This window comes from Lagenorhynchus albirostris, chromosome 13, assembly GCF_949774975.1.
Source record: "Lagenorhynchus albirostris chromosome 13, mLagAlb1.1, whole genome shotgun sequence".
NCBI classification, from domain to species: Eukaryota; Metazoa; Chordata; class Mammalia; order Artiodactyla; family Delphinidae; genus Lagenorhynchus; species Lagenorhynchus albirostris.
In genome coordinates this window covers 69,436,064-69,450,960 of record NC_083107.1, presented here as the reverse complement: position 1 = coordinate 69,450,960, position 14,897 = coordinate 69,436,064, and the positions used below count along the sequence as shown (strand labels likewise).

The following is a 14,897-nucleotide window of genomic DNA, read 5'->3' as shown; positions in this document are numbered from 1 at the left end:
TCCTCCCACTGCCACCCCCATGACATGATTCCCGGGACTGGTTTCTGTGCTGATTCTTGCTCATCAGGCTTCGTGTTAAACCTCCTCCTTGGACCTGGAAATCTCGCTTCAGGATGTCTCCTTCTGGCCAGGCCCCGGGCTCCATGAAGAGAGTTCCTGGACGATGCCTGACTGCCTGTATCACCCCATTCCATTCGTCCACTGCCCCTATGCTTCTCTGCCTAACCCTGCCCCGACACACATGTGATTTAAATGACAACCGAATGTGCCTTATCGGTTTCTCGCCAAGTCTTGCCCACCGGCCCAGCCCACACTGTCAGCCAAGCCTGCCTGACAGAACCTGCCTTATGCTAGAAGATGGGGCTGGTCCTGGCACGAAATCTGGGGGTGGGCCCCAATCCAGGTGCAGGGCCTCAGTGCCCGCTTCTCCCCAGTCTCAGTTCATTGGTGCCTGTTTCATCCCCCCGCTCTGAAATATGTCATGCATGGCTGCAGTTCTTTGCTTAGAAACAGCTTTTTTGCTCTTGCTTTTCCCCATTTCTTGGAGGATACCAGTGGCCGTCTCCTCCTTTTCCTCAGAGATCTCTGTCTTTAACTTTAATCACCTAAGGAGGGCAGGGAGGGACAGGGATGCCTCAAATCCCTGGGCCCACTTCAGGCTGGGAGGGTACGAAGCAGAATATGGGGTTTCTAGTCCCCAGGAAAAGTTCCCTAGAGCTCTTAGCTGCCCCAGTTAATGCTGCCCTTGTGATGTCTCAGGGCAAAAGAGTCCAGGTGGGTGGGGCCTGTGGACAGGACTGGGTTTGGTTCTACTGGTTCTAAATATGTCCATTGTAACTAAAAGGCCAGCAGAGGCTGTGGGGTGGAAAAGACAGGGCTGGGAGCTCCAAGGACACGGTCTGACTCTTGCAAGAGGGAAACGAATCACCGGATAACTAAGGTGACCTCAGGGAATCATCCCAACCCCCTTTGCTTTACAGATGACAAAACTGAGGCCCAGAGATGGAGAATTCTAAGCCTGGAGTCCCATAATTACGGAAGCGGTATGTGTGTCTGCTCCTATATTGACTATGCACTCTCCAAATAATTTCCCAACTCGATTAGGGTCCTCGATTCCAGGTATGAGAGGCAGGTCAGCTGCTGTGACAATTAACAGCCAAGATCACCACAGGGACCATGTCAGCTTGCAGATACAGCTTGGGATATTCAGAGGCTCACCTTTTCCCATTCCAGGAGCAACTGTAGTGCAAAATCAGGAGGAAGAAGGAGACCCCAACACTCATTAAGTGCTGATCTGGAAAGCCAGAATGGAGACAGCCAGGCCCAGACAGCCACCCTTCTGAGGAGATATCATCAAGGATGATTTTACAGAGAAGCCAAACAGGCTCTGCGCTGCCACTGCCAGCTAATCTATGACATTCTGCAGGAGACAGGAGTCTCAGATGCAACTTGCCATGTGCCTGTGGCTGGGCTAGGTCCTTTTTGCATTAATCTTCCTATTTCATCATCACAAGAACCTTATGAGATAACGAGTGTGATCCCCGTTTGACATAAAAGGAAACTAAGGCTCAGACAGGTGAAGTGACTTGCTTGAGGTTATGGAGCCAGTAAGTGGCAGAAGCAGTATTTAAACATCAGCTTCCTAATTCCAAGTCCAGGGTCCTTTTTCTTGGTCCACAGCTTTCTCCTGGGTTCAGGCAGGAAGGTGCCTTGGAGAAAAGCAACATTTGGTCTTAGCACCTTTGCCAACTCAGGAACCATCAGGAAAGCTCAGGGCACCATTTCTTTCTCTTCCAGATGAAACAGGCAGGGTTCTGCTAAAGATGCTTCTGCCTGTGTGAAGTTCTTATAGGGGCCTCTGAGAGAAGCGGGATAGAGCTCTTAACTGCGTGTGTGGGGGGAGGTCGCCAGTAATACTAGGGTCCCCCAGAGAGGTTGAAACCCAAATGCTCACGGGAAGGGCCACCTCACAAGTTCCATGGTGGAAAGATGTAAAGGGCACTGGGCATGACAGTCAGAGAACTTGAATCCTGGTACACACTCTACCATCCTATTTGCTAAGAAATCTAGGGCATCAGCTCCTGGACTTCAGTTTTCTCATCTGTAAAATGGTGCAAATACCCACTAACCTTGCAGGCTTTGGGTAAGAATGGTGAGTTGCATAATAGATGTGGAACTACCTGGTAAATGATAATGTACAATCAAATGTCAGTGGTTACTTGCTGTTCCAGTACCTGATTGACATTTACCCACCACTCATCACAAAGAGCAAAACAAAATAACTACTGCAACAATCCTGGCTCCCACCTCTCAGGAAATACGGCCATGCCTACCATCACAGACCTGTTTCTCCTTTTGTGGCCACTGGTTATAGATCTCAAGGAACCAGCGGTAAGGGAAGAAGAAATGAAAGAGACAATGGTGAGGGGAAGAATAGTGCTATTTTCAGTGGTTCTCTGCCTTGGGGAACATAAATCAGGAAACCGCGTCCGAGTTTCCTGCCTTGAGTCTCCTTGGATGGCTCAAAAAACTACATAAATGGTCTTTCAAATGCTAGTAATTCTCTCATCAAGAAGAAGGAACAATCAGAGATCAGGAAACGTATTGGCTGGGGAGTGAGGTAAGCTGGACTCTACTTCCAGCCTTGCCCTGGACAGGGTACGGATGCCCAGAAATGCTTCAGTCCACCCTGGAGACAAGCAGGAAGAAAAAAATCAGCCCATCTACTTGAGTAAGAAAACCATGAGCACTTCAGACCTGATCCTTACCTTGTCTTTCCCCCCTCACTTATTTGTGTTGTGCTAAAGGGTTTCTCTCCAGCACCAGGGATGCAAACCCAGCCAGACAACAGAACGCAACAAAGCCAGCAATGGATAAGACCTAAGGATCCATAAAGTGCAGATTCAGTATTTTACAGATCCCGGGTCATTCAGCCTCCAGCTTCCAGGTAGTGCTTGGTCATTCCTCTCCAGCCCTCACTGCCCCTCATCCAGGCTGTCTCTCACCCCGGGCTCCTGACCCGCCGCTTCCAAGATGAATAGGCAAATGGTGCAGAAAGCAAGGAATCATCTACTGATCATTTCTTACAGTCCCTGGGAGGGAAAGTGACTTGTCCAAAGTCACAGGATTACCAATAATTGGGTATCATTAAGAATTATTATCAACTCTGGATTCCCCTCAATTATTCATTTAAGCCAATCTTCCAACCATGTATTAACACATTTCTTTTATATCTTTCTCTCCTTTAAAAATTCTAGATTTGTTTTTGTTTAATTAACAAAGTAATATATGCTTGTTGTAAAAACACTATAAAGTGAAAAATAAAAGCCCCCTTCCTATTAAAATCCCTAGAGATAACCATTATTGGTGAGTTCTTGTGATTCATTCCAGAAACTTAAACAATTTCAAGACAAAGTTAACCCTATCTACTGACTTGTATTCTTGGTCATAGTGTTAAAAAAGACTTGTCGATTATATGAACGAACGGCTCTAGGCTGAGGTCAGAGGCTGGGGGTTTGCATCATGCGGAAGGACAGAGTTGAGTCAAGCATCTCAGCAGACAAGTGCTCCCACTGGGGCCCACCCACCAGGGATCTGGCGTGGAGCCTTCCTTTCTGAGTTGGTGATACAGTGTGGAGGGGAAGATCGTGGGCTTTGGAGCCAGGCAGACATAGGCTCATATGCTGCTGCTAACACTTCACAGGCATGTGACCTTGGATGGTTCCCTCGTTGTTACTGTGCCTGAGTATCCTCATTTGTCACATGGAGGTTAAAACACTACTACTTCATGGTGCTATCGTGAAGACTGAATCAAACAATGCGAGAGTAGGGCGAGTACTCGGCATTAAACATGCACTAAAGAAATGGTAGCTACCGTTATTATTCCAGTTGTCGTTGTTATTATTATTCTGCTGGCTCACATGAAGAAAGGAGAAAGCCTGCAGGTCCATTACCTACCATGGCAGAAACAGTTCAACCCAGGGCCTGGCACCCCTCAGTTAAGTACATCTGAGAGGAAAAGGAGACAACTAGAAAGTAAGTCTTTAGTCTGACCAGGATTTAATGCCCAGGAATTCCTCGGGGTATTAAAAATTCTAGATATACTCCAAAGCACCGGTACAGGGGCCCTATAAGCTCTGAGCACAGGAGTCTGCCTTGTGCAGCTCCCATGGCTGAAGGGCTGGATTGGTGGGAAGCGAGACCATTTTCTTATCTACTCAGGCTACCTGCTTCAGCAGCTCTCAGGCCCAGCTGGCCCCAGAAGTGCCCCAGACTGGCTAGGGACAGCAGGCTGGCAGGGCACAGATGGGAGGGGGTACCCTTCTCCCACTGAATTCCAGGCCCTTCCTCCTAGTCCTCAGAGCACAATGAGAACATTATCACAGCCACTTCATCCAATCTTGCGCGCTATCCGGGGGCTGGAGATGACTAAGGGCAATATGATAATACACTCCGCCAGCCAACACACAGCAAGAGACACCCAACACTGGACCAAAAGGCCTGCTGAGCCCCAACATAACTTGAATCCCAGAACCTCTGATGCAAATGTATTAGTCTTAAACGCTTCCTGCTGGTCCAACCTTTATATTACCAAATGCCCCCAGCTCATGGAAATTCTGTTAACTGACCACACCCACCAGGGAGACGAAGGAATGAAAGTTACTGCTCCCAACAGTGCCAAGAGGCCATGGACTCTGACCTAGATACCAGACCCAGCCTGGAGCTCTGGTCACTTGCTATGGTGAGGCTTCTTCTCTTAAGGATCATGGAGGACTCAGCTGGGATGGAGGTGCGGGTGCACACAGTTCCGTGACGACCCGGCCCTGTAAGTCTCAGAGTGTCTGGCATGGGGCTGGTGTCCTTGGGGACATGTGGAAGGAACCAGGCCAGTTTTGGGATCGTAGACGCTCCCCAGATTATTGGGGAGTCTCTAGAGACTGGACACAGCCCTATGTGGAGACTAACCTTAAGATCAGGAGAGTGGAACAATACTATTTCACTCTCTCCTCCAGAGCATTTTCTCTCCCAGTTGGGGTTTCTTCTCCCCAGAAACACTGCTGTCCACCCCTTATGCACTCTCTCTCCTTCTTTCTTCCCGGCTCTGTGACTCCATTTCTCTTTCCCCTCTTCACTGTCCCCCTCTACTTCTTTCCTGTCTTTCCTCCTATTTTCTTCTATTTTCTGCTTCTCATTGTCTTTCTCTAATTGGCCATGATAGAGAGCTGGAAATATCTCTATTATTGGTTGATCTCCTTCATTAACATTTAAATCCTGTCACCTTAATTTTCAAAAAGATGAACTGAACATTTTATATTTTGCTTTAAAAAATACTACTTTTAACAATTAAGGACTTTGAAGAGGAGGGGACTTTAAAGATCACCTAGTTCAATGGCTTTTCTGGTACCTGAATCCCTTTAGAGCAACTGTGACATTCAGTTTCTCCTCGGACACTTCCAGGGATTGGAGCCCATTATCTCTAGAAGTAGATCAATTCTAACTACTAAGAAGTTCTTTACATTGAGCTTAACCTGCTCCCGTAACTCCCACTCCCTGGTTACCAGGATAATCGAGGATACAAAAACAGTGCAATCAGCAGAAGGGCAGTGAGGTACATCCTGAGTTCAAAGTATGGGGTAGACGAGTTGGCTGTTAGGTTCTCTTATCTCTTGCTTAGGCAGGCGAGATTGATGACATATATTACAGCGAGACTCTGGTAGGCCTTGAATGCCAGACGAAAATGTGATGTGTTTAACACATCAGGAAGGTAGTCAAGTGAAAACATCCATTAAGCAGTCGAAGATAACAGTAATAAAGTTGTTATTTACGAACACTTACATGCCAGGAACCATGCAAAGTGCTTTAATGTCGATTATCATCCTCTCAATAGAACTATGACATAGGTACTGTTACTATCCCATTTTATAGATGAGGAAACCGAGGTCTCAGAACTAGTAAATCACTAAACCCAGGCCTGCCTGACTCTGATATCCATGCTCCGAAAACAGCACTCTACAAAAAAAGGTCAGCAAAGACCTGGACAGGAGACCTTGATTTGGGAGTCACTTACATAAAGGGAGAGAGCGTCCAGAACAGAGGGCCAGGGGGCTCATTTGAGCCCTCTTCTACAGATGAGCCCCCAAACTCCACTTCCAGTCCTGTGCTTGCTTCTAAACTCCCCTGCTCCACCTCCTGCTGCCTACGGGACTCTTGTCACCTTCAACTCAACACGTTTACACCAGCTCCTGTCATTTTTCAGCACCTCCCCAGCAACCAGTTCCCAGCCCAATGTTCCTGATTCTTTAAGCATAAAAGAGGATCCAAGTTTGTGTCAAACCAATCTGGGCTCAACTAGATTTGCTATATACAAACCATAAGGCCTTGGGCAAGTCATAAATCCTCAGTTTTCTCATGTATAAAATGGGAACAGTAATAACACCTTTCATGGAAGGTGCTTGTAGGGATTACATGAGATAATTTGTATACCATATATGGTACAGGACTTGGCTCGTGGCAAGTGTTAAGTAAATGGCATTATTCTTGCAATTATTGCTGTTTCTCGGGCTTGAAACACCTCTTGCATAACTGTTTATGGTTAATGCCAATGCTGAGAAATGGGAGGAAGAAGAGGGGCCCACAAATAGACAGTAAAAATTCAGTGCGGTCTGTACTCTCTGTAGTGACCTCATCCCTCTGGCTTTGGGGGCAGCTTCTGCAGGGTCTCTTTCCCATACCCACCACAGAGAGAGTTGGGCTCTAGCCAAGCAGCACCCCGCCCCCTCCCTCCAGACCTACTTACTTGGGGATCAACAAGCAGTGCTGTTGTTTCTACCTCTTCCAGTCCCCCCGTCAGTTCCAGCCTGCATAGTGTCTCATCTGCAGCCCGTGCCTCCCCTACATACATACTCTTCTTTCCCTCTGAAGATCTAGAATCAAAGCTTTAGAAATCATCCAGCCCGAGCCCTCAAAAACTTAAGCTCAAAATGAAAACAGTCATTAAAAAATGTTCCGGGGCGTCCCTGGTGGCGCAGTGGTTGAGAGTCCGCCTGCCGAGGCAGGGGACACGGGTTCGTGTCCCGGTCCGGGAAGATCCCACATGCCACGGAGCGGCTGGGCCCGTGAGCCATGGCCGCTGAGCCTGCGTGTCCGGAGCCTGTGCTCCGCAACGGGAGAGGCCACAGCAGTGAGAGGCCCGCGTACCGCAAAAAAAAAAAAAAAGTGTTCCTTGCACAATTAAAGTGGGCCTTCTCCAGATCAAGCTACGGGCATCCCAGTCCTCACTGCCGTACGTGCCTTGTGCACAAACACTGGAGTCGCCATTGTGCAGAGGCATAACCTCAGCTGTGGCTCTGCCTGTGACTTTACCAACTCTCCCTACCTCTCAGGTCTAGTATGCTATCAAGCCCCCCCTCCCGGAGACACCAGGTAAGTATGGATGGCTAGTGACTACTGATAAACAGGGCGCTAATGACAATCACAAACCCTCAGACACTTGCACACCCTCCCATCCCCTGAGGCCCGAGGTAAATATGAAGGGAGACTCCAAGGAGACAGGCATGGTGTTTGTACACAGTGAGGGGAGAACAAAGGGAACGGGGAGCCTAGAGGTGGCGGGCAGGGAAAACAGGCGAGACAGACTGTAAGATGAGTCAGAGAGAGTGAATGAGGGCACTGGGTCGCATCAGCTACCGCTCAGCTGCCCCCAGGGGTGGTGTGAACTGGAAGAAGGGAATGAGGGAGGCGACAAGGGGAGTTGTGGAAACTCAGAAAGTGGGAGCCGGCGTGTGTTGCAGATGGGGAGCAGAAGCTCAGCTAATTTCCAGGAGGGACCGGAGCTCCCGCCTTCGGAGGGCTCCCGGATCTTTCTCGCCTGGCACTGTTCCAGGGCTGCAGGGCTATGGCAAGGCAGCCGGGATGGCAGGGGAAGGAAAGCGTTAAGCCAATGACAAAGATGTCAGTCCTAGAGATCACTGGACCCCTGCTTGGCAGACAGAAGCCACCCAGTGGCTGCTAATGCCCTCCACTGATGTAGTGCTTTCAACATATTTCAAATGCCCTCACACTAATGATCTCATTTAATCTTCAGCACAACCCTGTGAAATGGGCAGGCCTGGGATTATCTCTCACACGCTCCTCCCCTCATTACCCAGTGGATCCCTCAAGAGCCCTCAAATTGCTTCCTCTATCCTAGAAACATCCAACACTGAACCAGCAGTCCCTTAAGGACTATAGGGAGGTCGGGGTCCTCTATACAGGCTCCACTCAGGGCTTGCTGGCTGCTGTTCGTCCAGGGCTGGGTGTGACAAGAAGTCACAGAATGTGGAATCATCCCCCCCCTGGAATTTACCAGGCAACCCTCCCCCTTCACTTATATCTGAAAGCCTGGCACATAATGACCATTGCACCCAGTCCCTAGGAAGCTGTGTCAGACTTCCCCTCATCAGGCCAATGGAAACCTGAGGTCTAGAGAGGCAAAGTCCTCTGCCCCGAGTCACACAGAGATCAAATGTGGAGGAATCCGTGAAAACTTGGAAAGAGCACAGGTCTGGGGCCATCAGAAGACCTGGGTTCCAGTCCTGGCTCTGCCTGCCTATTAGCCCATGTCACAGAGACAGTCGCCAGCCTTGGTTTTCATCACTGTCAAATGGAGATAGTAATACTCATCTCTTGAGGTTGCTGGGAGGATTCCATGAGATTAAAACATAAAAGAGTTACATAAAAATGAATTACTCTGATTATCAGGTAGCACAGGTAACAACATCAGGACGTTGGTGTAATGGAAAGAAGCCGGAGCAAGTACAAAGAGTCTGGCTCTCCTTAACTCACCTGTATGGCCCTGGGCAAGTCTGGGCCTCAGTTTTCCAAGGCCCCTGGCAGCTGTAAGATGGGGGGATTCTGTGGGCTATGCCTCTGGTACAAGAATTCTGGCTCTGGCCGCCCTGATCTCTTGACAGTCCCATTATCCATGCACCACATTGCCTTAGATCCAAGAACCTTACTGAGGGAACCAGGGAGTGGCCAACAATGGGAGATCCCATTGGATCCTTCGCTTCATCCCTTCTACCCATTTGCTCAGGGCTGAAGTGCACTCTTAGCCTCCGTTGACCCCCAGCTTTAAGGGTGGGTGGGGAAGGGAGTAAGGGGTGGTGGTGGGGCTCTTGGTAATGAAACTGGTGACAGATTGCCCATGTAAGATTTCCTGGTGGGAAGCACTAGACTGCCTGGGTCCCCTTCCTCCTGGGAGAGCTGAGTCTAACTGTCCTGCCTTTAACATCCTGCTTCTCCCAGGAGGACCCCAAATGTACCAATCCCTTTGAGGAAGTGGCTCAGCATAACCCTTGCTGAGCTCCTGGAGGTGAATTAAATACTAAATAAGCAAGGCCAGAGCCCCTGGTGTAGCAGCACATTCCCATAACACAGACAATGGCCTGCAGCTCATCTGTCCCTCTTCCAGCCGTTGCCACTCTCCCTCCCAGGCAGGGCTTCCCTGCACCCCAGCCCACACTCCTGAGAGGGACTAAGAACTGGTAATGTTTTTCTACCCCCAGCAAGTCATCAGCTCACGGTTCCTTGCGTTCTTCCTCCAACCTTCAGTGTTAAGGACTCCAGGGACCTGGAAATGCCTGGAACATTGAGTCATGGCATCTGCAGCATTGAAACTTAACAGGTCTGTGGTTGGCCAGGCAGGGGGCCTCTGCAGCTTAGTTCCAACGGGGCCTGGAGGCTTCCCCAGGGAAGGGAGCAGCTCAGGAAGGACGCAGAGGCCCTGATATCTCTCAGGGCAATGGGGAATTGGAACTTACTAGGATGAGGTCTGGGTGTGGGGGCCAGTTGGTTTGTTTTTCAGATCAGAAGAACCTCAGAGATCACCCAGGCCAACCCTCTGTTTTACAAAAAGGGAAACTGAGGCTTGAGGAAGGGAAGGAGCAACGTACACAAAGTCACTCAATGAGCTGTAGCAGAGCTAGGCCAAGATGCCAGGTCTCCAGCGTAGACCCCAGTGCTCTTTCCAACCTTCTGCGTGATCTCCTTCCTAAGATTCTACACAATGGGCCCAGGGGACCACTGGACCACTTTCACAGGGAGCAGGACCCATGTATAATCCTGCCTCGCCATCCAAGAACTAAAAGAGCCCAAGGGCCACTGGTTCCAGCTCAGCCCTGCCACTGTGTAGGATGGAACCTCAGTCATGTCACTCTTCTGAGCCTTAGTCCCTCACCTGTAAAATGGGGGTTTAAGGAGCAGGACCCCGGATGGCTACCGTAAGAATCAAATGAGATCATGTATGTGGGGCATTTTGTAAACTGTGAAGTGTCCAAACGTCAGATATTAAAATGGTGTGAGGTTTGATGGTGCTGCAAAGGGAGGACGTCATGAGGGAAGTGGCCAGGCAAGAGTGAGAACCCACACCCAGACGGGGCTGAGTGCCCGCCTGGCTGTCCGTGGACCTGACCGGTACTGGGGGCCACCAGCAGAGACTGACAGGCAGCAGGTCAGACCAGTCCAAGCTCACTGGCTTGAGAGACTGCCTGCTGCTTTGCTCTGTGTGTGCGTGCGTGCATGTGTGTGTGTGTGCGTGTGTGTGTGTGTCCTCCTAGGTGCTCCAGGGAGGCTCTGCCTGGCAGTCCGGAGTCGCAGAAATTCGCCTGCCTTCTCCAGGGGAGCTCTTGGCAGGAGGGCAGGACACTTTGCTTCCGGCCAGGTCACAGACCCTCAAAGAAAAGCCTGCCAGCCCAGATCCCTCTGGACACCTCTGGAGAGCCCCTGCTCCCTCGGGGGCTCTTACCTTGTACTTGGCTGCAAGCAGCTCTGTGGCCTGCTGCTCCCGCCGCAGGTCTTCCAGCATCTTCTCCTTCTCCTCCAGCAGCTTCTGCTTCTCCTCGCTCACCAGGCTGCGGTCATCCTGGATGGCCGCCTTCTCCTCCTCCAGCTGCTCCTTCTGCTCCTGCAGGTAATTCTCCATGTTCTTGTCCAAGGCCGACTCCAGGGTGGGCTGGGGCAGGCGGTAGTTGTTGTTGTCATCCTCCTCTTCGGCCACCCAGGCCTCCATCAGCGGCCCCTCAGGGTACCCAGCCGGGGCTGACACGGCCTTCTTCCTGCGGCTGCTCTTCCTCCGGAGCCGCTTTCCCAGCATCCCCTTCTTCTCCAGCTGGGCCTTCAGGCGGGCAATCTCCTCCTGGAATTCCCGCAGCAGCGTGTCCTTGGGGTCCTCGTTCACCCGGGGCTTGTTCTTGATGTTCTTGGCCCGGTTGGCAAAGCGCAGGGTGGAGAGGCTCTCATCGTAGCTGTGAGAGGCTGGCCCCAGGGTGGCCACCATGATGGTCTTGGCATTCCCCCCCAGAGAGTCCTGGAGCAGCCGGGTCAGCTTGGAGTCCCGGTAGGGGATATGGGTGCTCCTGTTGCCCGCCAGAGCAGCGATCACGTTGCCCAGGGCAGACAGCGAGAGGTTGATTTTGGAGGCTTCCTTAGGCCTCTCTCCACTACCACCACCACCTCCACCACCGCCACCACCCGTGGGCTGCGTGGCCGTCCCTCCAGCCGCGTTGGGGCCTGCCTTGTTCTGCCTCTCGCTTCCAGCCAGGTCCACGAGGTTGAGCTTGCCCACACGGATGTGGTCCTGGCCATCCAAGCCACGCTCACTGCACTCCACGGTGATGACAAAGATGGCATGGGAGCGGGAGCTGACCTCATTCATGTGTGTACTACCCACCGCCCGGGTCTGGTTCCCCAGGTTCATCACGTGCTCAATCTCCTTGACATTCTTGGTGACGAAGGAGGACAGGTCCTTGATGTAGACGCCTGTCTCAGGGTTCTCCTTCAGCTCTAGCCTCTTGCCAGGCTCCTTGGAGAGCAGGTCCCGAATCTCCTCCTGGTAGATCTCCAGGTAGGAGGCCCGGACCAAGTACTGCTGGTTCTGGGAGCGCGAGATGTGGGTGAAGATATGCTCAAAGGCATTGGGGATGACCCCGCGCTGCTCGGGCTCCACCCAGGTCCCCTGCATGGTGTAGGTCTTGCCCGTGCCGGTCTGTCCATAGGCAAACACGGTGCCATTGAAACCTTGAAGCACCGAGTCTACCAGGGGCCTCACGGTTTCATCATACAAGTCTGCCTGCTTGGAGCTGGCATCATACACGGCATCAAAGGTGAAGGTCTTGGGCAGCTCCCCTAGGGCAGCGCGGGGGTTTCGCAGTGTCACCTGGCCCAGTTTCACGTCCATGGTCAGGATCTGCTCGTGACCAGAAGCCTCCTCCTTCCGGCTGAGGGGGCGGCACCGGGCCACCACCTTCAGGGCCTCACTGGCCTTGGTTTTACTGGCCATCTTGCTGCTCTGTCCTTCCTGACCCCCCCCACCCCTCTCCGCAGCCTAGGCGGTCCTGCTGTCCTCCCTAGGTCCGTATCGGCGGGGCCGGCCCAGCCCCCAGGCGCCGTTCTTCAATCCGCCTGTAGACTCCTAGGGTGGGGATGCTGGGAGGTGGCCCCGTCGCTGCTGCAGTCCGGGCCTCCACCGCTCTCCGGTCCTCGCTGCACCAGCTGCGGAGGGAGAATTAGGCAGAATCGCCGGGCAGCAGCGGGAGAAGCGCCGGCCGAATGGCAGTACCCGGAGCCCGCCCCATGCTGGGGCACCGGGAGCCCTGCCGTAAACAGCTACAGCAACAATGAGATAAAGGAAGAGGAAAATGGGATGGGGGTGGGCGGCAGAGCTGTCTTCTCCTTGTCCTCCTCCTCCTCTAGGGATCCATGGTGGGGGGGCTGCAGGTCCTGGGCGACCGGGGGTCCCGGCCCTCCCGAGGGCAGAGGCTCACCTGGAGTCCTCTCCCCCAGCTGGGGGATCATTCATTGCAGCCAGCGCGGCTGCTGCTGCCCCTGCCTCCTCCTTCCCCGCCGTCGCCACCGGAGAATGAGAGAGAAAAACAGAAGGCGATGGGGCGGAGCAGCGGCAGCGAGAGTGATGTTGCCGCCGCGCTGCGGCCCCAGCTAAGCCGCCCGGCTGGGGTGGGGCAAGGGGCGGGGCCGTGGGGCGGGAATCGCGAGCCCTGCGCCGCCAGTGCGCTGGGGACCCGGGTGCATGCCCGCTCGCACCCCCACAGACCCCTCCGGAATGACAGGCTCCGGTGCCGACCCAGGTCCTGTGCGCACCAGACGGGTGCAGCGCAGCCACCGCCCGCCGTCACCCCACTGGGCCGGAGCATGCTGGGAGTTGTAGTCCTGCCTTTGTTAACCGGTTCTGGCAGGTTGCTAATAACTTCTCCAGTCCGGTAGGCCCCTCCCTCTCTGGCGTTCTGCCCCAGGAGTGACTGTTGAGGTTGCAGCCTAGCTGGGGGGGATGCGGGGTATCCGCTACCCACACCTGTTTCCTCCACAACCAGCATCCCCTGTCTCTCTTCTGCTCCTGCCTTTCTGCCGGCAGACTCGTACATGTCACCCCTCCCCTTAAGGGTGTTGCCAGGCATTCTAACTCCTAAATGTTTCTTGACTCTGTCCTTTCCTCTCCCTACCCTGGTTTACTTCTGGCCTCCCTTTTCTCTCTCCTGGAACCAGCTTCCAGCTGATTCTCTCCTCACATCCTCTCCGCACATGCACCCTCGTCCCCTCCCCTCCTCCAACACCAGCCTTCCATATTGTATAAAACCTCTCCGTCTTCTGACTTCTGCCACTTCCCAGCCTCACTTCCAGCTACTCTCCTAGAGAGACTCTGTGTTCCACACATTCATTCCTTCAAACAGTCACCCAGCACCTGCTAAACCTCAGGCCTTATTCTAGGAGCTGGACCTTCCTGTCCTCAAGGAGCTCACAATTCTAGGAACCATTTTTCGTTTCCTTCTGGCTGTGCTGTGTTGCATCTTTGTGACTTTGCCAGGAGGACCCTGTTACTCTTCTGTACTTGGTGCCCTGCCGCGTGGGCAGTTCAAGCACCTCCTCCTCCGTGAAGCCTTCCCTGACCAATCTCTTTTCCTTAACAGAGAGAGACACAGAATTTGCATAAAACAAAACTTGGACTCAAGTTGCAGTTCTAATCTCCATCCAACTGTGTGACTTTGGGCAGTCATTTACCTTGCCCTAGCCTTAGTTTCCTCATCTATTTGAAACAATTAGTTTTAAAATGGTTTTGAGGCTCAAATGAAACCATTGATCCTCCTGAAGTTCTGTACCAATGAGAAGACTCATTTCTAAGCAAGCCCTTAACACATGCATGTGTCCTGGCTTGGCTTGCCTGACAGCTCCTGCTTCCTTGAGAATCCTGGACAGACCAGGCCTGTGTTTGGTGTTCCACTTTGGGGTCTTCATATTTTTTCCTCTAGGATACAAATCAAGTATAATTCCTCAAGCCCAGGGACCAAGCCAGCGTCCTACCCATGCTCCACTCTGCAGAGGGGAGTTGAGTCTATGCATTGCATCCGAGGTGTCCATATTCTCCCACCTTGAGGCCCTTCTTCACAGAGGCGCCAGAAGAATCTTTCCACAAAACATTCCCAGTCATGTTATTCTCTCGAGGGCCTATTTGTTTCGTTCTTCAACTCTACAAAACCTGTCTCCTCACCTCTTCCCCATCTTCGAATACCCAGGACCCAAATGCCAGCGCAACTGGAAGCTTGAGGCTTAGCTGGTGGCTTCCCCAGTTCTGAAGTTTCCTGGCCTTCCTTAGCCTTCTCTTTGATCAAGTTCTACTGCTTGTGATTCACTTGATTTTTGGACCAATTACTGGGTGAGGTTTTGGCTCCAGCAACCTGACTTCTGAATGGACCATTTGGCTCTTGAACTGTTTTCCTGTTGCACTTGGCTTTGCTTTTTGGACTACCCTTCCTCTGCTTTGGCTTACCTGCTTGGCACTATAGTGCTGGGTAAAAGGGATTCTGGCCCTGCGCTCCCCACCCAATGTCACTACCTGGCAAGGCACTTGC

The 14,897-nt window shown here is 52.2% G+C and overlaps 1 protein-coding gene across 6 annotated transcripts in view; it reads right to left on the bottom strand.

The window, feature by feature from the left end:
* KIF3C (kinesin family member 3C) overlaps positions 1–14,897 on the bottom strand; it is a 79,258-nt gene that overhangs the window by 21,309 nt on the left and 43,052 nt on the right. For 5 of the 6 annotated variants that reach the window (XM_060169763.1, XM_060169761.1, XM_060169766.1 and 2 more), the window contains 2 exons: positions 12,801–14,451; positions 10,784–12,528 (listed from right to left, as the gene is read on the bottom strand). In XM_060169763.1, coding sequence (XP_060025746.1) covers positions 10,784–12,316 — 1,533 coding nt within the window. In that variant the 5' untranslated portion in view covers positions 12,317–12,528; positions 12,801–14,451. Of the gene's footprint in view, positions 1–10,783; positions 12,775–12,800; positions 14,452–14,897 lie in introns of those variants that run through there. The other variant, XM_060169765.1, reaches the window with a different exon arrangement.